Source organism: Gobio gobio (genome assembly GCF_949357685.1).
Source record: "Gobio gobio genome assembly, chromosome: 7".
Classification (NCBI taxonomy): domain Eukaryota; kingdom Metazoa; phylum Chordata; class Actinopteri; order Cypriniformes; family Gobionidae; genus Gobio; species Gobio gobio.
The window spans coordinates 43,473,806-43,497,148 of NC_137103.1; the positions used below are offsets into that span (position 1 = coordinate 43,473,806).

General features: G+C 43.3%; 1 protein-coding gene across 1 annotated transcript in view; it reads left to right on the top strand.

Annotated features, from left to right (window-relative positions):
• The window catches only part of cps1 (carbamoyl-phosphate synthase 1, mitochondrial), a gene marked incomplete at both ends in the record, with an annotated part of 64,287 nt that overhangs the window by 35,898 nt on the left and 5,046 nt on the right, over positions 1 to 23,343 (top strand). Inside the window, 7 exons of the mRNA XM_079820713.1 lie at positions 1,670 to 1,745; positions 6,259 to 6,336; positions 15,195 to 15,302; positions 16,156 to 16,245; positions 16,520 to 16,690; positions 21,045 to 21,119; positions 21,745 to 21,843. Coding sequence (XP_079676839.1) covers positions 1,670 to 1,745; positions 6,259 to 6,336; positions 15,195 to 15,302; positions 16,156 to 16,245; positions 16,520 to 16,690; positions 21,045 to 21,119; positions 21,745 to 21,843 — 697 coding nt within the window. The remainder of the gene's footprint in view (positions 1 to 1,669; positions 1,746 to 6,258; positions 6,337 to 15,194; positions 15,303 to 16,155; positions 16,246 to 16,519; positions 16,691 to 21,044; positions 21,120 to 21,744; positions 21,844 to 23,343) is intronic.

Here is a 23,343-nt window from a genome sequence, read left to right on the forward strand (position 1 = left end):
ATGTAAAACTTCAAACTGCTTAAAATGCAATCGATAACTTTGTGATTTCTTTGATTTTGAACCCAGCAGCACATTAACAAATGCAGCATTGTCTCAAAAATGACCAAAATTAATATAAATGCCCACAAAATTCAAGATATGATCGCAAAATGTACTTGTATGAGATCAAAAACGTACTTGTATCAGTACGCAAAAACATACTTGCAGGAGATTTATACAAACGTTCAATAAACAAGAAGTTAATATTAACAATTCAGATTGGTAAATCAGAAACCTATGCAACACACATATGAATTGTATTGTTTGCTCTATAGTGTCTTACTATTCTAATTGTATTTATTAATTAAATATAGGCCTAAGACATTTCTCAGACAGTAGATATGGATCTTTCAGATGAATTTAAAGGGTTAGTTCACCCAAAAATGAAAATTCTGTCATTAATTACTTACCCTCATGTCGTTCGACACCCGTCAGACCTCCGTTCATCTTCGGAACAGAAATTAAGATATTTTAGTTGAAATCTGATGGCTCTGAAAGGCCTCCATTGGCTCAATGGCACGTTACACTCTCAAGACCCTTAAAAGGTACTAAAGACGTCGTTACAAAGTCCATCTCACTACAGTGGTTCTAAAATAACTTTATGAATCGGCGACAATAGTTTTTGTGCGCAAAAAAACCCTAAATAACGACTTGCATAGTGATGACGATTTCAAAACACGGCCTCATGAAGCTTCGAAGCGTTATGAATCAGCGAGTCGAATCAGCGGTTTGAATCGCCAAATTTCAGCAGTTTGGCGGTTTCACACGCGATCCGAATCATCATTCGGCTCACTGATTCATAACGCTTCGAAACTTCATGAGGCCGTTGTGGCGAACAGCGAGGCAGAGGGACCGTGAGGGCGGGACGAGGCGGCGCTCATCAGGGAGGATGAGCGCCAGCTGCGCACCGCAGCGATCTCGGCCCTCGCGGAGGAGTGAGGGACTATAAAGGAGGAGCGACGACAGTGATGGAAGAGAGAGGACCAGGCCTGGATTTTGTGTTATGTTTTATTTTGTGTTCGCTGCAGTCGTCCGTGAGGGGCTGCAGCTTTTTATTTTCATTTTGTGGGTGTTTGTGTGTAGGCGGCAGTTGACCGCGAGGGGCTCTCGCCACCATTATTATTTTGTGTTTATTTATTAAAAGTTCTTTTGATTGTCCGCCAGTTCCCGCCTCCTTCTTCCCGTACAAACAACCTTTACTACAGCCGTGTTTTGAAATCGTCATCACTATATAAGTATATATATATATACGGATGGACAAGGGTCCATGGGGGTCCAGATATATGGATGATCATCTATTCAGGTATGGATTGCTGTCACTGTTAGATGTCTGGTGACACCACAAATGTTAGCTACAGGGCTGATACCATTAAAAATCACAGAAGACTGTCTTTTATTTCCTTCAATATGAAACGTATTCAGTGCTAATCGCCGCGAGGAGCAGCTGACCCAAATATATTTCTCTAGTTGGCTTTTTCTCTCTTCCTTTCTTCTTTTACACAACTTTACATATATTCCTGTTAGGTTTGACTCTACAACCATCAAATTATGTTTTTGTCTCATATTATTTCCTGATGGACTCATTTAAGTGTCAGAGTGATGAATGATAAAAATCTTTCTTTCTTTTCAGTGGCTCAGCCATGAATGTTGTGTACGGTGAAGACGAGATGAAACGTTTCCTTGAGGAAGCCACGCAGGTGTCACAGGTGAGGTCTGCACATTTAGCAATTTGGCCCAGTCGCAGCACAAATAATTTAATTTAAGCATTGTGGTTTTGTCACATGAATCACACAACGGCTCAGTCATGAATTATGCACCCTTTTTTACCCATTCTCACAAAATGAATGATTAAAATTATATTTCATCCTATCTAAACACACCCTTTAGAAAAAGATGCCCTAAAGATTTTTTAAGGCAGACCAAGCACATTTCCATCAGCTCCAGGTTTCCTGTACCTCAGGGCCAGTACTGATTTTCATCTCCCGTTCCTGCTGCCCTTTACAGTTTTTCACTTAAGAGTGCAATAGTTTTCTTGAGTCCAGCAAAACCGCTTTACCATTGTTGTCACCATCATTGAGCATAAGCAAGGATATTTAGTATTTGTTTTATTACCATCACTAATAGATGGAAATTATTAGTTTTTATATTGTCATGAGCTAGTAATATATTGAGACTTGTAGCTACAGGATGTAAAGAACTATTGAAGTACTCCAATTCTTTGCAATATTTACATAAAGTCAATGATCTAGATTAGACCTCTGCCAAACACCAACAACAATTAACTTTATCTGAATTGTGAACCATAGCAGGTTGCACATCACCTCATATCTTAAATTTAAATGCCACTTCAATGGATGAATGAATTTTAGCAATGCCTCTGCTAATTCAAGCAATGTTGTAATACATTTTGCCAAAAAAGATAGGCTGTTAATTTGTACAAATGTGTGTATTGGTTTAAAGAGAAATTAGTCAACTTTTCTTTGCTTTCTTTCTTTGTCACTGGCATATTGATGGCATGTAAGCTAACAGATAATAATAATAATAATAATAATAATACATTTTATTTCTAACGCGCTTTTCTTCAAACTCAAAGCGCTACAACCTCATACAATAGAGAATAATTACAATAAAATACAATAAAATAGTCACATGTAGTTACAATAAGCAGCTCTAAAAAGGTGTGTCTTTAAAGACTTCTTAAAACCCTCTAATGTTGAAGAGTCTCTAATTTCCGGTGGTAGAGCATTCCAAAGACGTGGTGCTGAGACCGAGAATGCTCGACCACCCTTGGAATTTAGATTATGTCGGGGCTGCTGGAGGATGCATGACCTGGAAGAGCGCAAAGAGCGTGCAGGAGTATGAACGGTGACCAAACTGCAGAGATAAGCAGGGGCCAATCCATGAATGGCTTTATATGTTAAAACCAAGGTTTTGAATTCGATACGCGCTTGTATCGGCAGCCAATGCAAATCAAAGAGTACCGGAGAAATATGTTGACGAGTATTTGTGTGTGTCAATAACCGGGCGGCTGAATTTTGTATATATTGTAATTTTTTGATGGACTGATTTGGAAGACCTGAGTAGAGCGCATTGCAGTAATCAAGCCTTGATGTAATGAAGGCGTGAATAAGCCTTTCTGCATCTGGTCGCGATAGAAATGGTCGTAATCTAGCGATATTTCTAAGATGGTAAAATGCCGTTTTTGAGACATTTTTAATATGAGCGTCGAACATAAGTTCAGTGTCAAAAATAACTCCAAGATTGCGCACTTGAAAAGACGAGGTAACAAAGTCATTGACAGTAATCAGTTCTGGAATATTTAGTTTAAGGAGAGATTTTGATGTACCGACGAAGAGAAGTTCTGTCTTAGCCTGGTTGAGCTTAAGAAAATTCTCATGCATCCAGGATTTTATCTCTTCCAAGCAGTTGCTAAGGGCTTTGACCGCAAGGTTTGGGTTAGGGTGCATGCTGATGTAGATCTGCGTGTCGTCAGCATAAAAATGAAATCCTAACCCAAACTTACGAATTATGTTACCCAGAGGCAACATATAGATGCTAACTAAGATGGGACCAAGCACAGACCCTTGTGGGACACCCTGCTGAACTAATGTTGGTAAAGATTTGTTTTCCCCCAAAGACACAAACTGAAATCGATTTGTGAGATCAGATGTAAACCATTCTAATACAGTACCAGAGATTCCTAGCCATACAGACAATCTTTCAAGAAGGACAGCATGAGATATTGTATCAAAAGCAGCAGTGATGTCTAACAATACTAAGATACTACAGGCACCCATATCAGCAGAAATAAGAAGATCATTCGTGACCCGGACGAGAGCAGTCTCAGTACTGTGGCCTGATCTAAATGCGGACTGAAATGGTTCTAGGAGATTATTGATGGACAGGTATTGCTGTAGCTGGCCAGCTACAACTCGTTCCAAGACTTTAGCTAAAAAAGTAGATGGGAAATAGGCCTATAGTTAGACAAGTCATCCACATCACAACCAGTCTTTTTAGGGACAGGTGTGATGGCAGCTAACTTAAGGGCCGAAGGAACCTGACCAGTTAATAAAGAGTGATTAATTATACCAGTGATAGAAGGGCAAACTAGTGTTATACACTTTTTTAAAATCTCGGTAGGTATGGGGTCAAGAGAGCATGTAGATGAAGTCATAGACATGACCAGTTTTAAAATATCATCCGTGATAACAGTGACAAAATTAGAGAAAATAGAAGATAAATGCGTAGGGCGGATCTCGTTTGATAGACGAGAGGGATCATAAGCCATGGAGCTATAGATATCTTGAACTTTCTCTGTAAAGTATTTATGAAATTTGTTACACATCTCAATAGAGGAACAAATGTTTTTGTTTTGAGGTTTAAGAAGTTTGTTAATTGTTTTAAACATCAACCTTGGGTTACCTGCACCTTCATTAATCATGTGCGAGTAGTATTCCTCTCTGGTGGATTTAAGGGCAAGATGATATTTCATTTGCTGTTCTTCAAACATTAATTTGTGGACAGTAAGACCAGTTTTTCTATGGAAGCGCTCAATCTTTCTTTGCTGGGTTTTAAGTGCCCGTAACTCATCAGTAAACCAGGGGGATGATCTAGAGAAAGACACGACTCGTTGTTTCAATGGTGCTACAATATCAAGAATAGATGATAGCGCGGGGTTGTAGCTGTCCACAGAATCAGTCACAGGAAGTTCAGCAATAGAGCTCAAGAGTAACTGAGAATCAATTTTCTTGATATTCCTAAAAGTTATGACACGCTCTTTAGAAGCTTTTGAAGAGGCAGTGGAGGTAAATTCACAAGTTAATAAGTTGTGATCACTGAAATGTAGCTCGTCGTTTCTAAGTTGGTCTATATCTATACCAACTGTGCAGACCAAGTCCAGTGTGTGGCCAGATTTATGAGTGGGGAAATCAACATGCTGATTAAAATTAAAACAGTCCAGTATATGCATGAAATTTGCTGTTTGAGAACAGTCTGGTTTGTCAACATGGATATTTATGTCCCCTATTAGATGTGACTAAAAGCCACAGATTTCCAAAAATGATTTCATGAAGCCTGTAACTTTTCAGTCCTATAATGGAGCCGATGTGAAATATTTTAAGACTGTGGCAATACATTCTTATATTTTGGGACGCCTGCCTTTACATGCACATTAACTTAATCAACAACATCAATAATAGCGGACACGCGTGTGCCTAATGTATGTCACTGTAATCGTCTTGACAACATCAAAACATTTTAGCGACACTGGTTTTCTTTATCCAACTGAAATGTGTAGTTTGTGTATCCTGTGTTCATGAAGCGGTTCGGTGTTTTGAACCATTCAGTCTGTATTTCACACAGTGCGATTAGAAACGCATTGGGCTGCTCCGAATTCAAAACAATCACAGAATATGTACCAGAGAGGTGACCCCACTCTGTGATTTTTACATGGCCTACCACTTCGTGGCTGAGTTGCTGTTCCCAATTGCTTTCACTTTGTTAAAATACCACTAACAGTAAATAACCATAGAATATTTAGTAGCGAGGAAATTTCACGAATGGACTTGCACAGGTGGCAGCCTATCACGCTTGAATTCACTGAGCTCCTGAGAGTGACCCATTCTTTCACAAATGTTTGTAGAAGTAGTATGCATGCCTAGGTGCTTGATTTTATACACCTTTGGCCATGGAAGTGATTGGAACACCTGGATTCAATGATTTGGAGGGGTGTCCCAATACTTTTGGCAATATAGTGTATGTATGGCTGGATTGAGAAGGAATAAATAATGTTCTCAATCACTCAATTAGCCTTAGTGTGTCTTACATCAGGTAAAGATATATTTGCTTAGTATATGTACTCTATATCCTCTGTCAATCAGGTTGTCTTGGAAAGCCACTCCTATAAATAATCATGGTTATAACAATATTGAAATATTGACATGTCTTTCAGACATGTGCTTGGTAGAAGGGTTAAATTCTGCACTGCATCATGCTTATATTTACGCAAGTAAAAGGATGACCCTGTGCTGCATGAGACTAAGGTTGATGTGGCAATAAGAGACGGTTAGCAATTCTAGGAAGCAAATGCTCTGTACAGCTATAGCCTTGAAAGACTTTTCGAACGAGCCTTTCAATACAGTGTTTTTGATGTCCTTTGCATTATATTCTTAAGAAATGTTTTTATCAGTGTTGTTATTTACTGCATTTTCTCGGAAACAGGATCATCCTGTGGTCATCACCAAATTCGTCTGTGGTGCCAGAGAAGTGGAGGTGGATGCTGTGGCCAGAATTGGCAAGGTGAGTGATTCAAGAATCATGCTGGTGTTTTCATTCTCCAACAGAAAATGTGTAAAATGAGTAAAATGAATTTATCAAGCATTAAATAGAAATCTGTCTAAAATTGAAAGCAGAATGTGGAACACTTGGTTCTCTTACGAGAGGTTCTCTCGTATTGCGTAAGTTCCTTACGCATCGGGAAAGTATTCTTTCTTCGAGATTTCTGAAAAACCCAAAATTATCCTTAATTTTGTAACATTGTCAACGCAGTGCGGCAGCCTGGCAGACCATAGCAGGCTATTCCAGCGTGCTATTGGCTGCTCTGCTGGCAACTGCAGCAGCCTATCGGTGAGCCCGCGTGACGTGGCGACCAATGAGGGCGCTTCGCGCCCACCTGGCTAAATTTGCCTACTGGTGGGGCGTGGCCACGTGTATATAAGCAGGGCTCACGGGCTGCATATTCGATTTTCTTTTCTTCAGCGAAGCCCTTCGCATCGCTGGATCTGGAACCCGCCGCCGTGATCGTGCAGACGAGCAAGCAGAGGACAGCGCCTGAAGAAGCCGGCAGCATCGCGCCACCTTCAGCCATCCGTGCCTGCTCTGCTATCCGGCAGCCCATATCCTTTTTCACGCTCAGTGTTGTCGCCGCTGCGTCACACTTTCTCAAAAAGAGCCGAGCGTTTGTTCCAAAATGTCTTGTTCCACCTGCGGCTCGTGTCACGCGCAGCTCAGTTCCGGGGACCGCCATGTGATCTGCGCTCTCTGCCTGGGCCGTGATCACGCCGCCGCCGCACTTCTCGCCGGCGGATGCCCGGAGTGCGAGGAACTGACGATGTCGACCCTGCGGGCTCGACTCGATCAGTTCGAGGACGACATCCCTCCAGTCTCTGCTAAGCCGCGCAGAAAGAAGCGCCGCTCGCAGCGGACTCCGGAGTTCGCTGAGAGAAGCTCACCGGAACCCTTCCCGCCCGCTTCACTCTCGCCTTCCCCGCCCCCACCCCAGGCCGCCATTTCTGTTGCCGCCTCCGGGGATGAGGCGGATGCGGCCGCGGAACGCGCCGACAGCTGCTCCATCATGGCTTCCGACAGCGAGGAATGGTCTTCCGCGACCTCTTCAGTCCGAGCCTCCGGACGCTCTCGAGCGGGTGAGGACGCCGAACTGTTGCGCCTTCTCACCCGGGCTGTCGAGCAGCTAGGCCTCGAATGGGCCCCGCCCAAGGTGGCAGCGCCGAATCGACTTGACGGATGCTTCCTAAACAGTCGCCGCCGTGCGCCCACCTCCAGGACTGCACCTTTTCTGCCAGAGCTTCACGAGGAGCTCGCGAAGTCCTGGAACGCGCCATTCTCCGCGAGGGTCTCGTCTCACGCTTCTTCGACGCTCTCACAAGTTGACGGCGCGGCTGAGAAAGGCTACAATGCTATCCCTCCGGTGGAAGAGGCGGTCGCAGCGCACCTTTGCCCGCCTTCTGGTTGGCGCTCAAAGGCTGTCCTCCCGTCTAAGGCCTGCAGAGTGACGTCATCGCTGATCGGCCGCGCTTTCGCTGCCTCCGGTCAAGCTGCATCTGCTCTGCACTCTATGGCCGTGCTGCAAATCCTCCAAGCCAATCTCCTCCGCGACCTGGACGAGAAGAGCTGTGACGCTGAGTTGATCACGGATTTGCGAAGCGCGACGGATCTCTCCCTCCGCGCTACCAAGACCGCAGCACAGGCCCTCGGACGCTCTATGGCCTCCCTCACGGTAGCTGAGCGCCACCTCTGGCTCACGCTCGCGGACATGCGAGAAACAGAGCGCGCGGCCTTCCTAAACGCCCCGCTCTCCCCGTCTGGGCTCTTCGGACCAGCGGTCAAGGGGATCGTCGATCGTTTCTCTGAAGTGCAGAAAACGATGCAGGCCATGATCCTCTTCCTGCCTCGACGCCCCGGCGCCAGCAATAGCTCCGTTGCTCGCCGTCCTCGCGACCAGCCAGCACCGAGCTCCGCGCAGCACCCAGCGCGGCCCCCTTCGTCTCAGCGAAGACCGAGCGGCCGCCCCAGATCGCGCTCTTCCAGCCGTGGTAAGCCGCCTCCCCCTCGGGGCCCCCGGCCTAGGATCGCGCTGAAGTCCGAGCCTCCAAAGTCCTCCTAGCCAGAGGCAAGAAACGACGGTTAAGTCCCGCCGCGGCCGGACCACCGTCAAAACTCTCTTTCCTGTCAGCCCCCACCACTGTGGCTGCTGCAGATGGATTTCACGCAGCCAACGAGCCGGCAAAAACGCCCTCTCGCCTGTCAAAAACCGCCGTTTTTACGGCGAACCAGAGAAATCACAAAAGTTGCATTATTTCTGGTTGCACGGCTCACGCCGTATGTGTTTCAAATGCAGTAAATGTGCCCACTTTTCTGTGTTCACCCCTGCACACAAGCACTATAAACCCCCACTCACATAAAGCGGCCACCGGCCGCTCGAGTGCTAGAGTTAGGTCACGTGTCCGCTTGTTTGCGTCCACGCCTAGCCACCACACCCGCTGTCACACAGCCACTCTTTACCGGTCATGTTCCACGCGTAAGAGTTGTGCCCGCTCAAACGCGCTCACACATTTTCGCGAACATTATGCCTCAGGCGCTACGCGCCGCGCCACACACCATTTGTTCTCCGCCCAGGGTGGCCGGAGCGATGAGTGTAGGGCCACACACAAGCCATTCCCCGCTCAAAGCGGCAGAGATACAGTGTGTAAGGCGGCCAGCCACCGAGAGCGATCGGCTGGCCCACAGCACAGAGAGCGCGCGCACCGCGCCCGCCCCTCCTATACAGGCCGTCAAACCCGCGAAGCGCGGCGTTTCGAGCCCGGAGGCCATTCTATCCCGTGTGGTACACGCGAAAGCGTGGGAAGCCATTCCAGGTGTATCAGAATGGGTGCTGAGAACAGTGAAGCACGGCTACACTCTGCAGTTCGCTCGCCGCCCTCCGCGCTTCTGTGCGCGTACAGAGACGAGAGTGAGCGAGGAAGTAGCACATCTACTTCGAGCGGAGATAGCCACGCTGCTGTGCAAAGGGGCTATAGAACCGGTTCCCCATTCTATGAGCGAGTCAGGCTTTTACAGCCGGTATTTTCACATGCCAAAAAGGGATGGGTCGCTCAGACCGATTCTGGATCTGAGGCGTCTGAACAAAGCTCTTATGAGGAGATCGTTCAAGATGCTCACGACCAAGCAGATCCTCGCGCATATTCGCCCGAGAGACTGGCTAATTTCCCTAGATTTGAAAGATGCATATTTTCAAATCAAGATAACGCCGCGTCACAGGCCATTCTTACGATTCGCCTTCGACGGCCAGGCTTATCAATACACCGTCCTTCCGTTCGGCCTGTCACTAGCACCCCGTACATTTACGAAGTGCATGGACGCGGCCCTCGCTCCCCTGAGAAATCGAGGGGTGCGAATATTGAACTACCTGGATGATTGGCTCATCCTGGCACAATCAGAGGCCGAGCTCCTCGCCCACAGGGCAATGATGCTCAGCCATCTGGACAGCCTGGGGCTCACGGTCAATTGGACCAAGAGCTCATTAGTGCCCACGCAATCAACCTCATTTCTGGGTTTGAATCTGGACACTGCGGCAATGTCAGCCCGCCTGTCACCCCTACGCGCGCGCCAAGTTCGGCGCATGGCTGCGTACTTCCGGCCGGGCAAAATCGCACCTCAAGCTTTCTCAGAGGATGCTGGGACGTATGGCCTCAGCTGCAGCTGGGCTTCATGCGCATGCGCCCGCTGCAACGCTGGTTAAACGCCCGAGTGCCTCACAGAGCCTGGGCGTCCGGAGGCTTCAGGATCAGAGTGACTCAGGGCTGCGTTTCAGCCCTAGAGCCCTGGTTAGTAGCCGACTGGTACCAGCGGGGAGTGACAATGGGAGCCATCTCACACCGCAAAGTCATCTCGACGGACGCCTCCACCTCGGGTTGGGGCGCCGTTTTCGAGGGCAGACCGGCCTCGGGCCTCTGGTCGAGCGGAGAAAAATTCCTACACATAAACTGTTTGGAGATGATAGCGGTAGAGAACGCGCTCAAGCAGTTTCTCCCGTTTATACGAGGACACCACGTGTTGGTCCGGTCGGACAATACCACGGTGGTGTCCTACGTGAACCGGCAGGGCGGTGTCAGGTCCAGGTGTCTGGGCAATCTGACGGAACGCCTGCTCGTGTGGGCACACAGCTCGCTGCGCTCACTGAGAGCTGCGCACGTACCGGGCCACCTCAATGTGGGCCCGGACAAGCTGTCCAGGGGCCTCATTCTCCCAGGAGAATGGTCCCTGCACCCCCAGACAGTCCAGCTGGTATGGCGCCTATTCGGCAGAGCAGAGCTCGACCTCTTTGCAACAAAAGAGAACGCCCGCTGCCCGACGTTTCTGTCCAAAAGCGAGGATGCGCTGTCCCAACCTTGGCCCAGCCTCCCGCTGTATGCTTTCCCGCCGATTTCCCTATTGACCCAGGTCATAGCGAAAATCAGGGAGACGCGCCGTCCGGTGCTCCTTATAGCGCCGCGCTGGGAGAACCAGATTTGGTATCCAGAGCTGGTGAAGCTGTCGCACTCACCCCCCTGGCCAGTTCCGCTGAGAGCAGACCTCCTCTCTCAAGCAGGAGGGTCAGTTTGGCATCCCCATCCAGAGCGATGGTCTCTGCATGTATGGGTGACCAACGGATACCCGTTGACCTGCCTGAAGGGGTTATGAACACGATCTCACACTCTAGAGCCCCCTCGACGAGGCGGTTATATAGTTCTAAGTGGTCGTTGTTCACTGAGTGGTGTGCTTCCAAGGGATTGGATCCACAGCAATGTGGGGTCCAGCGGGTGCTCTCCTTCCTCCAGGAGCTGTTGGAACTGGGCAGGTCCCCTTCCACGCTCAAAGTGTATGTAGCGGCTATAGCAGCGTTCGCTCAGACGACGCTAGGCAGCACGCTAGGAAGGAACGAGCTCATCATCCGTTTCCTCAGAGGAGCCAGACGGATGAATCCCCCGCGGCCCCCATCGGTTCCTATTTGGGATCTGGCCTTGGTCCTAGAGGCCATGAAGGCTCATCCTTTCGAACCGCTCGAGACTGTGGAACCAAGGTTCCTTTAGCTAAAAAACGCGTTCCTGATAGCTCTGGCTTCAGTAAAACGCGTGGGGGATCTACACGCGCTCTCAGTGAGCCCGACGTGTATGGAGTTCGGCCCAAATGACTCCAAGGTCATTCTTAGGCCGAGGCATGGTTATGTCCCCAAAGCGATAGGCACTCCCTTCAGGGCGCAGATTGTCTCCCTCTCGGCTCTGCCAGCACCCGACGAGGGGGGCGGTGGCAATGTCCTCTGCCCTGTCAGGGCATTGAGGGTTTACGTCACACGCTCCGCCGCCTTCAGGCGTTCTGAGCAGCTATTTGTTTCGTTTGGAGGGCGCACTAAAGGTCTCGCCTCCTTGAAACAGACCCTGTCCAGGTGGATAGTGGACGCGATTGCAGTAGCTTACGCTTCCAAACACCTGCAGTGCGCGCTAGCTGTCAGAGCACACTCCACTAGAGGCATGGCCTCTTCGTGGGCTTGGGCCAGAGGGATTTCCATCCACGATATCTGTATGGCGGCAGGCTGGGCCTCCCCGTCTACGTTCGTGAGATTTTACAATCTGGAAGTTCCTGCCTTACAGGCGAAAGTGTTATCAGTTCGATAAGGCTGTTGGTTCTGCCCAGTGATTCTGCGCAGACATAGCTCACATACTGGTAGTAAGTTCGGTACGAGGCTTATGTAAATTTGAAGGAGACCGGCGGTGCCGTTCCCTCATTTACGAAAAGAGTTGTTGTGAGTTTGAAGGTGACCGGCGGTGCCGTTACCTCACTCATATGACAAGATATTGTGAATTTGAAGGCGACCGGCGTTGCCGTTCCCTCATTCATGAGACAAGGTGTGGTGAATTTGAAGGCGACCGGCAGGTGCCGTTCCCTCATTCATAAGACAGGGTGTTGTAACCACCCGTCAGTTCGAACGAAGTGTCTGTATATGTGGTGGCCCGTTTTCCTTACCGGCCACCCTGCCCGAGCAGTGTTATGGTCCCCGGTTCCCTGGGATACATATGCTGTATGCGAGGCGCGCACGGCGTTGACAATGTGTTCCCGATGCGTAAGGAACTTACGCAATACGAGAGAACCTCTCGTAAGAGAACGATACTCGGTTACTTAACGTAACCTCGGTTCTCTCTAGAAGAGGGAACGAGTATTGCGTTCCTTGCCGTGCGCCCCGCGGGCATTTACGCTTCAGAACTACGAAAACCGAATATGCAGCCCGCAAGCCCTGCTTATATACACGTGGCCACACCCCACCTGTAGGCAAATGAAGCCAGGTGGGCGCGAAGCGCCCTCATTGGTCGCCACGTCACGCGGGCTCACCGATAGGCTGCTGCAGTTGCCAGCAGAGCAGCCAATAGCACGCTGGAATAGCCTGCTATGGTCTGCCAGGCTGCCGCACTGCGTTGACAATGTTACAAAATTAAGGATAATTTTGGGTTTTTCAGAAATGTCGAAGAAAGAATACTTTCCCGATGCGTAAGGAACTTAAGCAATACTCGTTCCCTCTTCTAGAGAGAACCGAGGTTACGTTAAGTAACCGAGTATCGTTTTGATTGAAAATGTCTCGCCGATTCAAAGATCTACGTTGCAGTGGTTTGATTGTTCAGAGGATGCAATTTATTGTGGAAGACTATTTAGAATGTTTTTTTAGAACATTGCTATCCCACACCTCCACACATAACACAACTAAAGACTAAATAATTTTTTTTAATTAATTAATTAATAAATAAATAAAATATGGCTCTGGCAGCTTCTCTATGGAAAAAATAACTTAAAATGCTTGTATCTTCTTCCTTTATCATGGCTTTATTTATCACCTCAATTTTTTGTGGTGAGTAAAATTAGGATTGTCACATGAGGTGTATTTTGGATTAAAGTGAGTATAATCTCAACTGTAGGCTGTTTTGGTTTAAATTTATGTTAAAATATGTTGTCACACAGTAATTGCGTTTAAGTCTTCTGATTAGCTGAACAAAGAATCTGACTGCTCAGACTCAAACAGATGCTATCCCAGGCCTGTGTGTGCTCAGTTATTAAATCCAAACCACACACACACACACACACACACACACATGTTGGGTTTTCATGTTTTATGGGGACTTTCCATAGGCGTAATGGCTTTTATACCGTACATACCGTATATTCTATCCCCCTGCCCCTGCCCCTAAACCTACCCATCACAAGAGACAATCTTGCATTTTTACATTTTCAAAAAACATAACTTAGTCTGATTTATAAGATGTTTTCCTCATGGGGACCTAAAAATGTCCCCACAAGGACGAGGATTTCGGATATTGCCATCTTTGTGGGGACATTTTGTCCCCATAACGTAGGGATTACCAGTCCACACACACACACTCAAAAAGTATTACATAAAACATAATGTGATTTGTAAAACATCTTACCCATTGAAATTGTTTGTCAATTTTAGTCCCAGTGTTGTGAGAAATCGGGTCTCGTTTAGGACCCAGGTAGTAGCTGTTTTTATGTCTGATCAAGTTATTACAATATATTGTTGTATGGCTAATCTGAGATGTTGTAGCAGGCTATATTGGCTGTACAAAATAAAAGCATAAAAAGAACAAAAAATAATATAATAATAATAATAATAATAATAACAATAATAAACTAATAATTAAATATCATTACATTGTTATTTTACTAACTTAAATAATAACATTAAATATTGACACTGTTGTGAATGTATGTAGGGTAAGTGCAAATAGATAGTGCAAAAAGATAGTAGGTTAATCGGGTAGCTCTATGTTATGCTAGTACGTAAAAAGTATGAATGAGAAATGTTTGATTTCATATCCTATATCTTTGGTTATACCAGTATATAAAGCATATCATTTTAAAGACATTAATGGCCATTATAATACAGTTTAAACGACATGTATCATAACTTGATTTTGTAGAAATTGAAAAAAGGCACTAAAAAGAGTACCCACTTGTTTGGAATCCTAAAAGCCAAATCACACTTCACTGACAGACACTGACCAACGCAAACAGTGACCAGATTGTGGTGCGTCACTTCTCAGACATTCCAATACCCAACAAATGCAGATTCAATGAAAACAATCACAGACCAACACCCAACAGACGGCGACAGGGGTAACACACTGATCCGACAAAACACAACAAAGTGTCTGTTGCTGTCTGTCGGTGCAGTGTGAATTGGCCTTAATGGAGACCCAATCTCTGGTGAGGACTGAAACTTAGACTTGATATCACTTACTCAGATGTCTGGAAATTACTCAGTACTTAAGTGACTAGGTTTTCAATATACAGGCCGTTGCATGTCTCATCTTGTTTTTCCAAATCAATATACGAGTTATATATGAATATATGACACTTGACAGCTAGTACCATTGACAAAAGTAATGAAGACACTTTCAAAATGAATCAAGCTACATTTGCAATCAGTTGATGATTGGGAAAATAAATAAAGTGATACAAGATGATCCATGATTTTCAAAAAGCAAAACTATATGCGAGTTGAAATAAATTATAGCTAATTAGCTGTTTTAAGTGACATGTGAAGGCCAAGTATGGTAGCCCATACTCAGAATTTGTTGTCTGCGTTTAACCTATCCAAGTTAGTGCACACACATTAGGAGCAGTGAATACACACACACAAACACTGCAAACCGTGGACACACACCCGGGGAGCTATTGGGGGTTGGGTGCTTTGCTCAAGGGCACCTCGGTTATTTCCTACCTGTATTGAGAATCGAACCCGCAAACTTTGGGTTACCAGACTGACCTCTCTAACCATTAGGCCACGATTTGTTTAAGTGTGGTTGTCATTACAGGTGCTGGCTCATGCTATCACAGAGCACGTGGAGGACGCAGGGGTGCACTCCGGAGACGCCACACTCATACTGCCCACCCAGACCATCAGCCAGGGAGCTCTGGAGAAGGTCACAGCCTCGTTTTCATTCAACAAAGATTGCTGTGTCATTTCTGGTGAAACTGGTTTACACCTGGTTCAGACAGACATTATTTTGCCTTTGCGACACATTTCAACACATTTTTCACAAGCCTTATCCAAACCATATTCCTAGTGTAGACCATTTTTAGTTATTTTTATTTTCACCGTTCATAGTACTTTTTTTACATCAGGTTTTTTCTTTAAAACATTGTATCTGCCACGTTTTTCTGTTTGGCGATTTGGATACTGCCCTCATGAAAAACATAATGCTGAAACCTCTACTGCTAAAGTTTGCATCGTCACTATGACAATCAGTGTGTGCTGGCAAAAACCAGTGCAGTCCGGACAGGAAAAACCAAACCTGTCTACATATAATTTGCCGTTGGTCTAAAAAAAAAAAAACAGGCTGATGTCATTTTTAGTCTGTTTCTTTCCCTTCAGAATGGTGTGGTCTTGATTATGTTTTTCATGACATTTCATTCTCCTTCAAGCTGAATCAAAGCTGACTGTCAAAAGTAGTTAATGTGTTTGTGAAATCCACAACTTAAAAACACATCTGACAAAGTGTGTTTATACCCAGCAAAGTTAAAAAACGGTCTCTCAGAGGGGCCAGCAGTTTGTCAAAGTCTTCTCTTTTCAGCTGCCTCGCTTTATCAGAGTTGATATTAAACTTTCTGTGCTTCCTAAAATGTTTCAAGTTGTACATTTAATTGGTGTATATTTGACAGGACATGCATAACTCGGACTGTGATTGATGTTTTCCGCCTGTGCATATGCAAAGACTTTATTACTTGTAGTTTTTATTTTATATATTTATATATATAATTTTTTTTTTTTTTTAGGTGAAGACTGCTACACAGAAAATTGCAATGGCATTTGAGATTTCAGGGCCATTTAACACTCAATTTTTGGTGAAAGGCAATGATGTTATGGTAAGTTCACAGTTCTTCATGAAAAATGTGCCTATGACTTCAAAAGATATGCATTTTAAAATGAATTTTTAATGGCCAGTGGACAGACAACATTTAGAAAAAATGTTTTAACCAGAATGAACTATTTGTCATTTTTTTCTTCTTTATTTCATTGAAAATCATTAGGTCAGGAAGAAATTAATCATGCTAAGCTTTTGAGTTTGCATTCAGCTTTATATTTGTAATTTGTTAAATATGGCTGCTGGTTACTCAGGACCATGTGTTTCTGTCCCAGGTGATAGAGTGTAACCTGCGCGCCTCTCGATCCTTCCCTTTCATCTCTAAAACTATTGGTGTGGACTTCATTGATGTGGCCACCAGGGTCATGGTGGATGAGCCAGTGGACGAGTCTCATCTGCCCTCTCTAGAAAACCCAATCATTCCAGTCGACTATGTTGGCATTAAGGTGTGTAAGGGAAGTGAGCTGTGATCTAGCATTTATTGCACCTGCTTCAGCTTTTGAGCCCATGTAGGAGAAGCAGGTTCAGTTGTCGTCTGTGTCATGTCCGTGTGTATTTTTATTTATGTGGTATCTGGCACCAAGATGTTAGCAGCAGATCCTTTAAGTTGAGAGGTGGGGCCTCCATGGATCGGATTTGTTTGTTCAGCACATCCCACAGATGCTCGATTGAATTGAGATCTGGAGAATTTGGAGGTCAAGTCAACACCTCACACTCATTGTGCTCCTCAAACCATTCCTGAACCGATTATCCGAATCCCGGGAACACCCCACAAGAGCTGCAGTTTTGGAGATGCTCTGACCCAGTTGTCGAGCATCACAATTTGGCCCTTGTCAAACTCGCTCAAATCCTTACACTTGCCCATTTTTCCTGCTTCTAACACATCAACTTTGAGGACAAAATGTTCACTTGCAGCTTAATATATCCCACCCACTAACAGGTGCCGTGATGAAGAGATAATCAGTGTTATTCACTTCACCTGTCATAATGTTATGCCTGATCGGTGTGTATATACACACAAACACACTCAAGGCTGCGTTTATTTGATAAAAAAAATTGTGAAATATATTATTAAAATTGAAAATAACTGTTTTATATTTTAAAATGTGGTTTATTCCTGATGGCAAAGCTGTATTTTCAGCAGCCATTACTCCAGTCTTAAGTGTCACATGATCCTGCATTCTAATTTGCTGATTTGGACATTATAAAAAAAAAAATAATAATAAAAAAAAAACACCCTAAATGTTTGAATAGTAATGTATATTTCCAGCATATTACGTAACACCTTGGGACACAGCACATTCTACCTGTTTGCAAACTACTGCTATAGATCATTGGTACTGCTGTTTAGAAGTTTATTTGTCTTCTTATGTAACAAGTTACTACTTACCAAGCAAGCCAGTTAAGAGTGATCTTTAAAAGTGTACAATTAGAGTGTTAGTGCTGGTTTGTATCACAGGTTCAGGAATCTGCCTGAATGGTTTCTCTTTTCTCCTAAAGCCATTTCCTGTGAAATGATCAAGGAGTTTCAGTGCAATAGCCACAAAGAGGAGCCAATCACAAGGGAATAATCCCCGTCTCCTGCCAATCTCAAAGTTTTAAATACCTCATTTAGTGCTGAGAGGAATTTTAAACAGCTAACTGGATGTTTCCGTTAGGGAGAGATGTATAGGGGATTTACACTCTCTCTCGCAAGATTAAAGATTCATTCTCTCTCTCTTTTTCAAATGCATCTCTCGTGAACTTTTCTTCAGTATCCCATAGGAAAGAAATGCCTTGACAGAGATATTGTTTATACCTCAGCTGTTTCTTCTAGACAGCTAAAAGAGCAAATGGAGACTTCTACTTTAGAATGTTGTGTGTATAGCATCATAACTGTTTTCACCATTAATAATAAGAAATGTTAATAATAAGAAAAGGATCTTAAACTAATTGAATTAGTTAAATTCCGTGGGAGCAGTCAGGTATGGGATGACACTAATAATATGAATTAAAATGACAAGAGTCCACATTAGTACATTGTCACGTTTCATGTTTCCTTATCTTTGTCAAGCTGGGTAGCGTCTCAGAAATAGTGCACTTCTTCCCTAACAAGTCCCCAATGTGAAGTGTGCCTTCCTCAGCTTCACAGATAACTGGTGGAGGAAAGTCGGCATGTACTGTAAGAGCTTTTCAAAGTGCATGGAGACACATCTTTGTGTTTCATAAACGTGCTCGTTATTCTTGTTTGAGAATCTCTCTTCCTCACATTAACCAGAGAGCCATGGTTTTTTTGAGAAATGCGTCCACCAAGATGATTCTGATACCGTTTCTCTCAAAAGGTTCAATACAGATTTGCTCACTGACTTTTATTCAGCGTTCTTCCGGCATTATGTGGTACAATTGTCAGTATACAATATTTGCAATTTTCCTCTTGTACTGTATGCAGTGACCCATCGGGACCAGAACGGCCTGGTTTCCATGCCAACCACTGGCCTTTAAAGAAAGCTCTATAAATTGGTAATAGGAAAGACCACTCTTTGCTGCTTCACCCAAGATGTTCTGAGATTCTCCTTGCTGGGTAGTGTGAATCCTCAGGGGGTTCAGTCAGTGGTAAATAATATATCTGCTATCACGATGAACTGTCTCTGGAATAGTGCCCTGTTTGGAGTAGTAGTAGTAGTAGAACTAGTTGTGTCCTTCACCTCCACAGTTCAGCCTGATGGAGGTGCCCACTGGGATTCCTGCCACATTAACAGCCAACAATGCATGAACATCAGAATGTATCAAAGCTGCTTGTTTATTCCCGCTGGTGCGCCTTCGTCTCGCATTTACATGCGTAAGTGAGGCTGGCTTATCCTGGGCTGATTAGATGGTTTCGAGGATGAGTTCCCCCCTGGTGACGCGCTGCAGTTGAGGCTGAGGTGGCGTGCTAATCTGTGTCCCCTGTCCCCTGTGCAGGTCATGGGAGCTGTCTGCCTTTAATTGGAGAGATAAGGATGTCTCTTCTCACAGGGCAATCAGCTCGCCCCGTCACTCGAAAACTGCTTGAATAGAAGTCAAACCTGCTCCCCTGATGGGCTAGTCCAAAACATTCAGACTTTAGCAGTCTCATCATGTTCTATCCACCTTATGTTTAACATAAAAGCAGGTGCAGCCATTTGTAAATTAAATGTGCAAGGCTTCTGGTCCCATCCCGCTTCCAGTTTTTTTTTAGCGTTACAACAACTGTTTTTCGATCACATTACTTTAATGTATTGTCTTAATTATAAACAAACAGTTTTACTCTGTACTGCATTTGTTATTTTTCTAGTTATTTACCTATAGAGGCTAATGAATCGGCAGTCTTGCACATTCACAGAAAATAGCTTGCATCCGCATTGCAAGATAAGCTGGATGAGCTTGAAGTACCCAATAGCACCCAAAATTGAAACTTACCCAGCATCCTTTTTTCCTTTACATGTGTTCTGCTTAAATTGAGGTATCACAACTTGACCATTTTAAGTTGTTTCATTTTGTCCTTTAAGTTTATGTGTCTTCCTCAAATGTTTTTGAATGTCGCCTCTTTGGATGATTCAGGTCTGCTTATGTTCTGGCCTGTGGGTGGCAGTGGTGTAGCAGGTTTCCTGTTGTTTTATACTCTAGAAGTTCTTTTATAATCTCATTTGATTGGTGAGAAAAACCCCTAACATGTCAAATGCTCTTGAAACCATTATCCCTATATTAAAAATGGACACATTAGACTTTCATTAGGCTTGTATACATTTTCTCGCTTTCTTTTTCCCAGGATTCGTGATAAACCCTGAGCAATAATGCTTCACAGATACGTGTCAGGAAGGAAGTAAACAGCATTTGGCTTTTCTAAATAAATGGATGCCTACTGTATGTCTCCTAAATTGCAACAGTTTCTCTTGTAGGTCTATATGCTGATCAAAATCATTCTAGATGCTTAAAAGTGAGAGATAATTATGATATAATCAAACAACAGCAGTTTGCAATGTTTTTAGTGAATTTTGAGTACAAATTTGTGTAAAACAAGGGTTTAGGTTTTTTTAAAGCATTTTTTGTACATTTCAATTGCCAAAATAATTATATATATTTTTTATTTATAATTATTCTCTCTCTCTCTCTCTCTCTCTCTCTCTCTCTCTCTCTCTCTCTCTCTCTCTCTATCTATGTATCTATATATATATATATATATATATATATATATATATATATATATATATATATATATATATATATATATCTATATATATATATATATATCTATATATATATATATATATATATATATATATATATATATATATATATATATATAATATATTGCATCAAAAGTGACAGTAAAGGCATTTATAAAGTTACGAAAGACTTGTTTCAAATAAGTTATGTTCTTTTTAACTTAATAACAAAGAATCCTGAAATAATGTAAGTTTCCACAAATTAAGTAGTACAACTGCTTTCCACATCGATAATAATACAAAATGTTTCTTGAGCAGCAAATCAGCATATTAGAAAGATTTCTGAAAGATCATGTGACACTGAAGACCGAAGTATATTCAGCGGAAAATTCAGCTTTGTCATCAGAGGAATAAATATATTCAAATAGAAAATACTTACTTTAAATTGTAATAGTTCACTATATTACAGTTTTGAATCTATTTCTGATTGAATAAATGTAGCCTTGGTGTGCATTAAAGACATCTTTTAAAACCGTTTTGAAACTTTTGAACAGTACTGTACTGTTTATGTATTAGCCATTTAAAAAACAAAATTGAAAGACTACTTGAAATTGAATATTGTTATACTCTTTGCTAGGCTCCCATGTTTTCCTGGCCTCGGTTGAGAGAAGCTGACCCTGTCCTGCGTTGTGAGATGGCCTCCACTGGAGAGGTATGGAGCTGCTTTAGACACATTGATTACGGTTACATCTGTCACAAAATCTGAAGAGGCTCCAGCTCATGTTTTCATTCAGTTATCTGGAAAACAGCCCTACCATCAGGGATAAACATTTACATATTGTCCACTTGTAGCCCTATTAGTTCTGAGGCGCTCGTGGACACCTACATCTAGTTTTTCTGTCCTGCCTTCAAATTCAGCAAAGATTATTTTTATGTTTCCACGCGGGCCGCTCTACCTGCTCTCCCTGGCAACGGGAAAACCATAGAAACCAGCCTGGAGGACAATGAAGCAGGAGGAGCGTTTTTATCGCGCAGCACTGATTTTCAGCTTTAGAACAGGAAGTATAATATCTCCATCCCAGATTTTATGATGGCCCCATTCTGTCCGTTTTTGTCATAATTTTAATATCACACCAGTCTACCTTTATTCAGTAACATTAATATTTTGGATTTATCTCACCTTGGCTTTGAATATTGTACAAATGGAGATAAATGAATAATTTATCCAGGAGTTTCTGTATGCTGCAATGAATATTTGCAGATTTGCTCATAACCTTAAAGATCGAGATATTTCTTTCTTGCTCTTGTTTTTCAGCATTCTCTTTTGCTCTCTGCAGGTGGCTTGCTTTGGACCAAACATCTATTCTGCTTTCCTGAAGGCCATGCTCTCTACAGGATTCAAGCTTCCACAGAAGGGGATTCTCATTGGGATACAAGTAAAGGAGAATAATTTTTTTCTTTCCTTAAGGGATGAATCTCAAAAGACAGCCTGCATTGCATCCTCTCAGATTTACACAGTAGTGCATAAACCTTTCTGGCTTGTTATGATCAGAGCAGGTTGTTATTTGCAGGTTGTTATTTCCTCATAAAATGATAAACAAGTTTTCAAGTAGAAAAACAATTCCTGAAAATATTTAGAGAACATTAATGAGCTTAAAAGTTAGCATCAACAAATATGAATTCTATTAGTTTTTACCCTTGTGTTGTTACAAAAATATTACATTTTCTTTTTTCTGGGGAGCAAAAAACATGTTCTGGCTGCTCTTCTAAACAATGGAAGTGAATAGGGACTAGGTTTGTCGAGCTACAAAAAACACTATAATAGTATCATATAAATGGTCAATATGACTAGTGCATAATAAATATCATATAATTATATAATGATGTAAAATTAAGTGACCACATTACCGTCTCGGGTGTGCATTATTTTTCAATAATTCAATGGCCTGGAGTCAATTATTCTGCTTATACTATGGTTACCACACCTCAAAACATTGTTCAAATGATGTATTTCAAGACCTTTGTCAGGTTTTTGTCCTTAAAGCACTCTTGTGTGACAGACTAATTTCTTACGCATCTTATCCCGAGCCTCTGTTTCTAATTCCAAGCCTCGCTTGCTAATTCCAAAACGTAATTTTCAAGCTAGCAGCGTCTCTGCTAATAGTGGAACTTTTTTAGCAAAGTTTATCTGTCTCGATATTGCCTCGCTAGTGAGAAATGTCATGTAGCTTTTAAGTTGTTAAACTATTTTACTGATAAAATCGTCAGAGCAGAGCTGTAAACACGTTTCTGTGCGAGTGTGTCTGTACTGTATGTATGTGTGTGCGTTTGAGTGGGAGAGAGAGCGGGAGAAAGCGAGTATGTGCTTTCCGTACATAATAAAACGTAATTTCGTGGCAAAATCATGCAAATAATTTGTCATTTTTATCCAATTGTTTACTATATGTATTTTCTTGTTCAGTGTTGCTGTGGGTTTTAGTTATTTTGCTGTTGTAGGCTTTATAGACCTTTTGAAAAAACTGAAATCATTTGGCGAAGTGACATGGATGTGTAATGTGGTCAAGACCTGCCTAGAACTACTTTAGCCGTGCGTTTTCCTGAAAAAAACAATCAGAATCAAGTATTCTACAGCCCCGTAATGTATTGTAATATAATGTAATGTAATATAATATAATAATGCAGTCTGATTAAGCCCATAAGCCTTTATAAAGAGAAAGACCTTTGACTATATTTAAGTACTTACCAACAGTACTATTTTAATATTATTTAATCTTTAAACCCTGCCAGATTATGACTCCCCTGCTTCTCCATACCACAACGGAAAAGGAGACGTGATATTGTGCATTTGGTGGCATTTCTTTAGGCAAATAAATACGATTGGATTAATTAACTATGATCAGACGATTAATCAGTTGTTGTGACAGGCCTAAATAAAC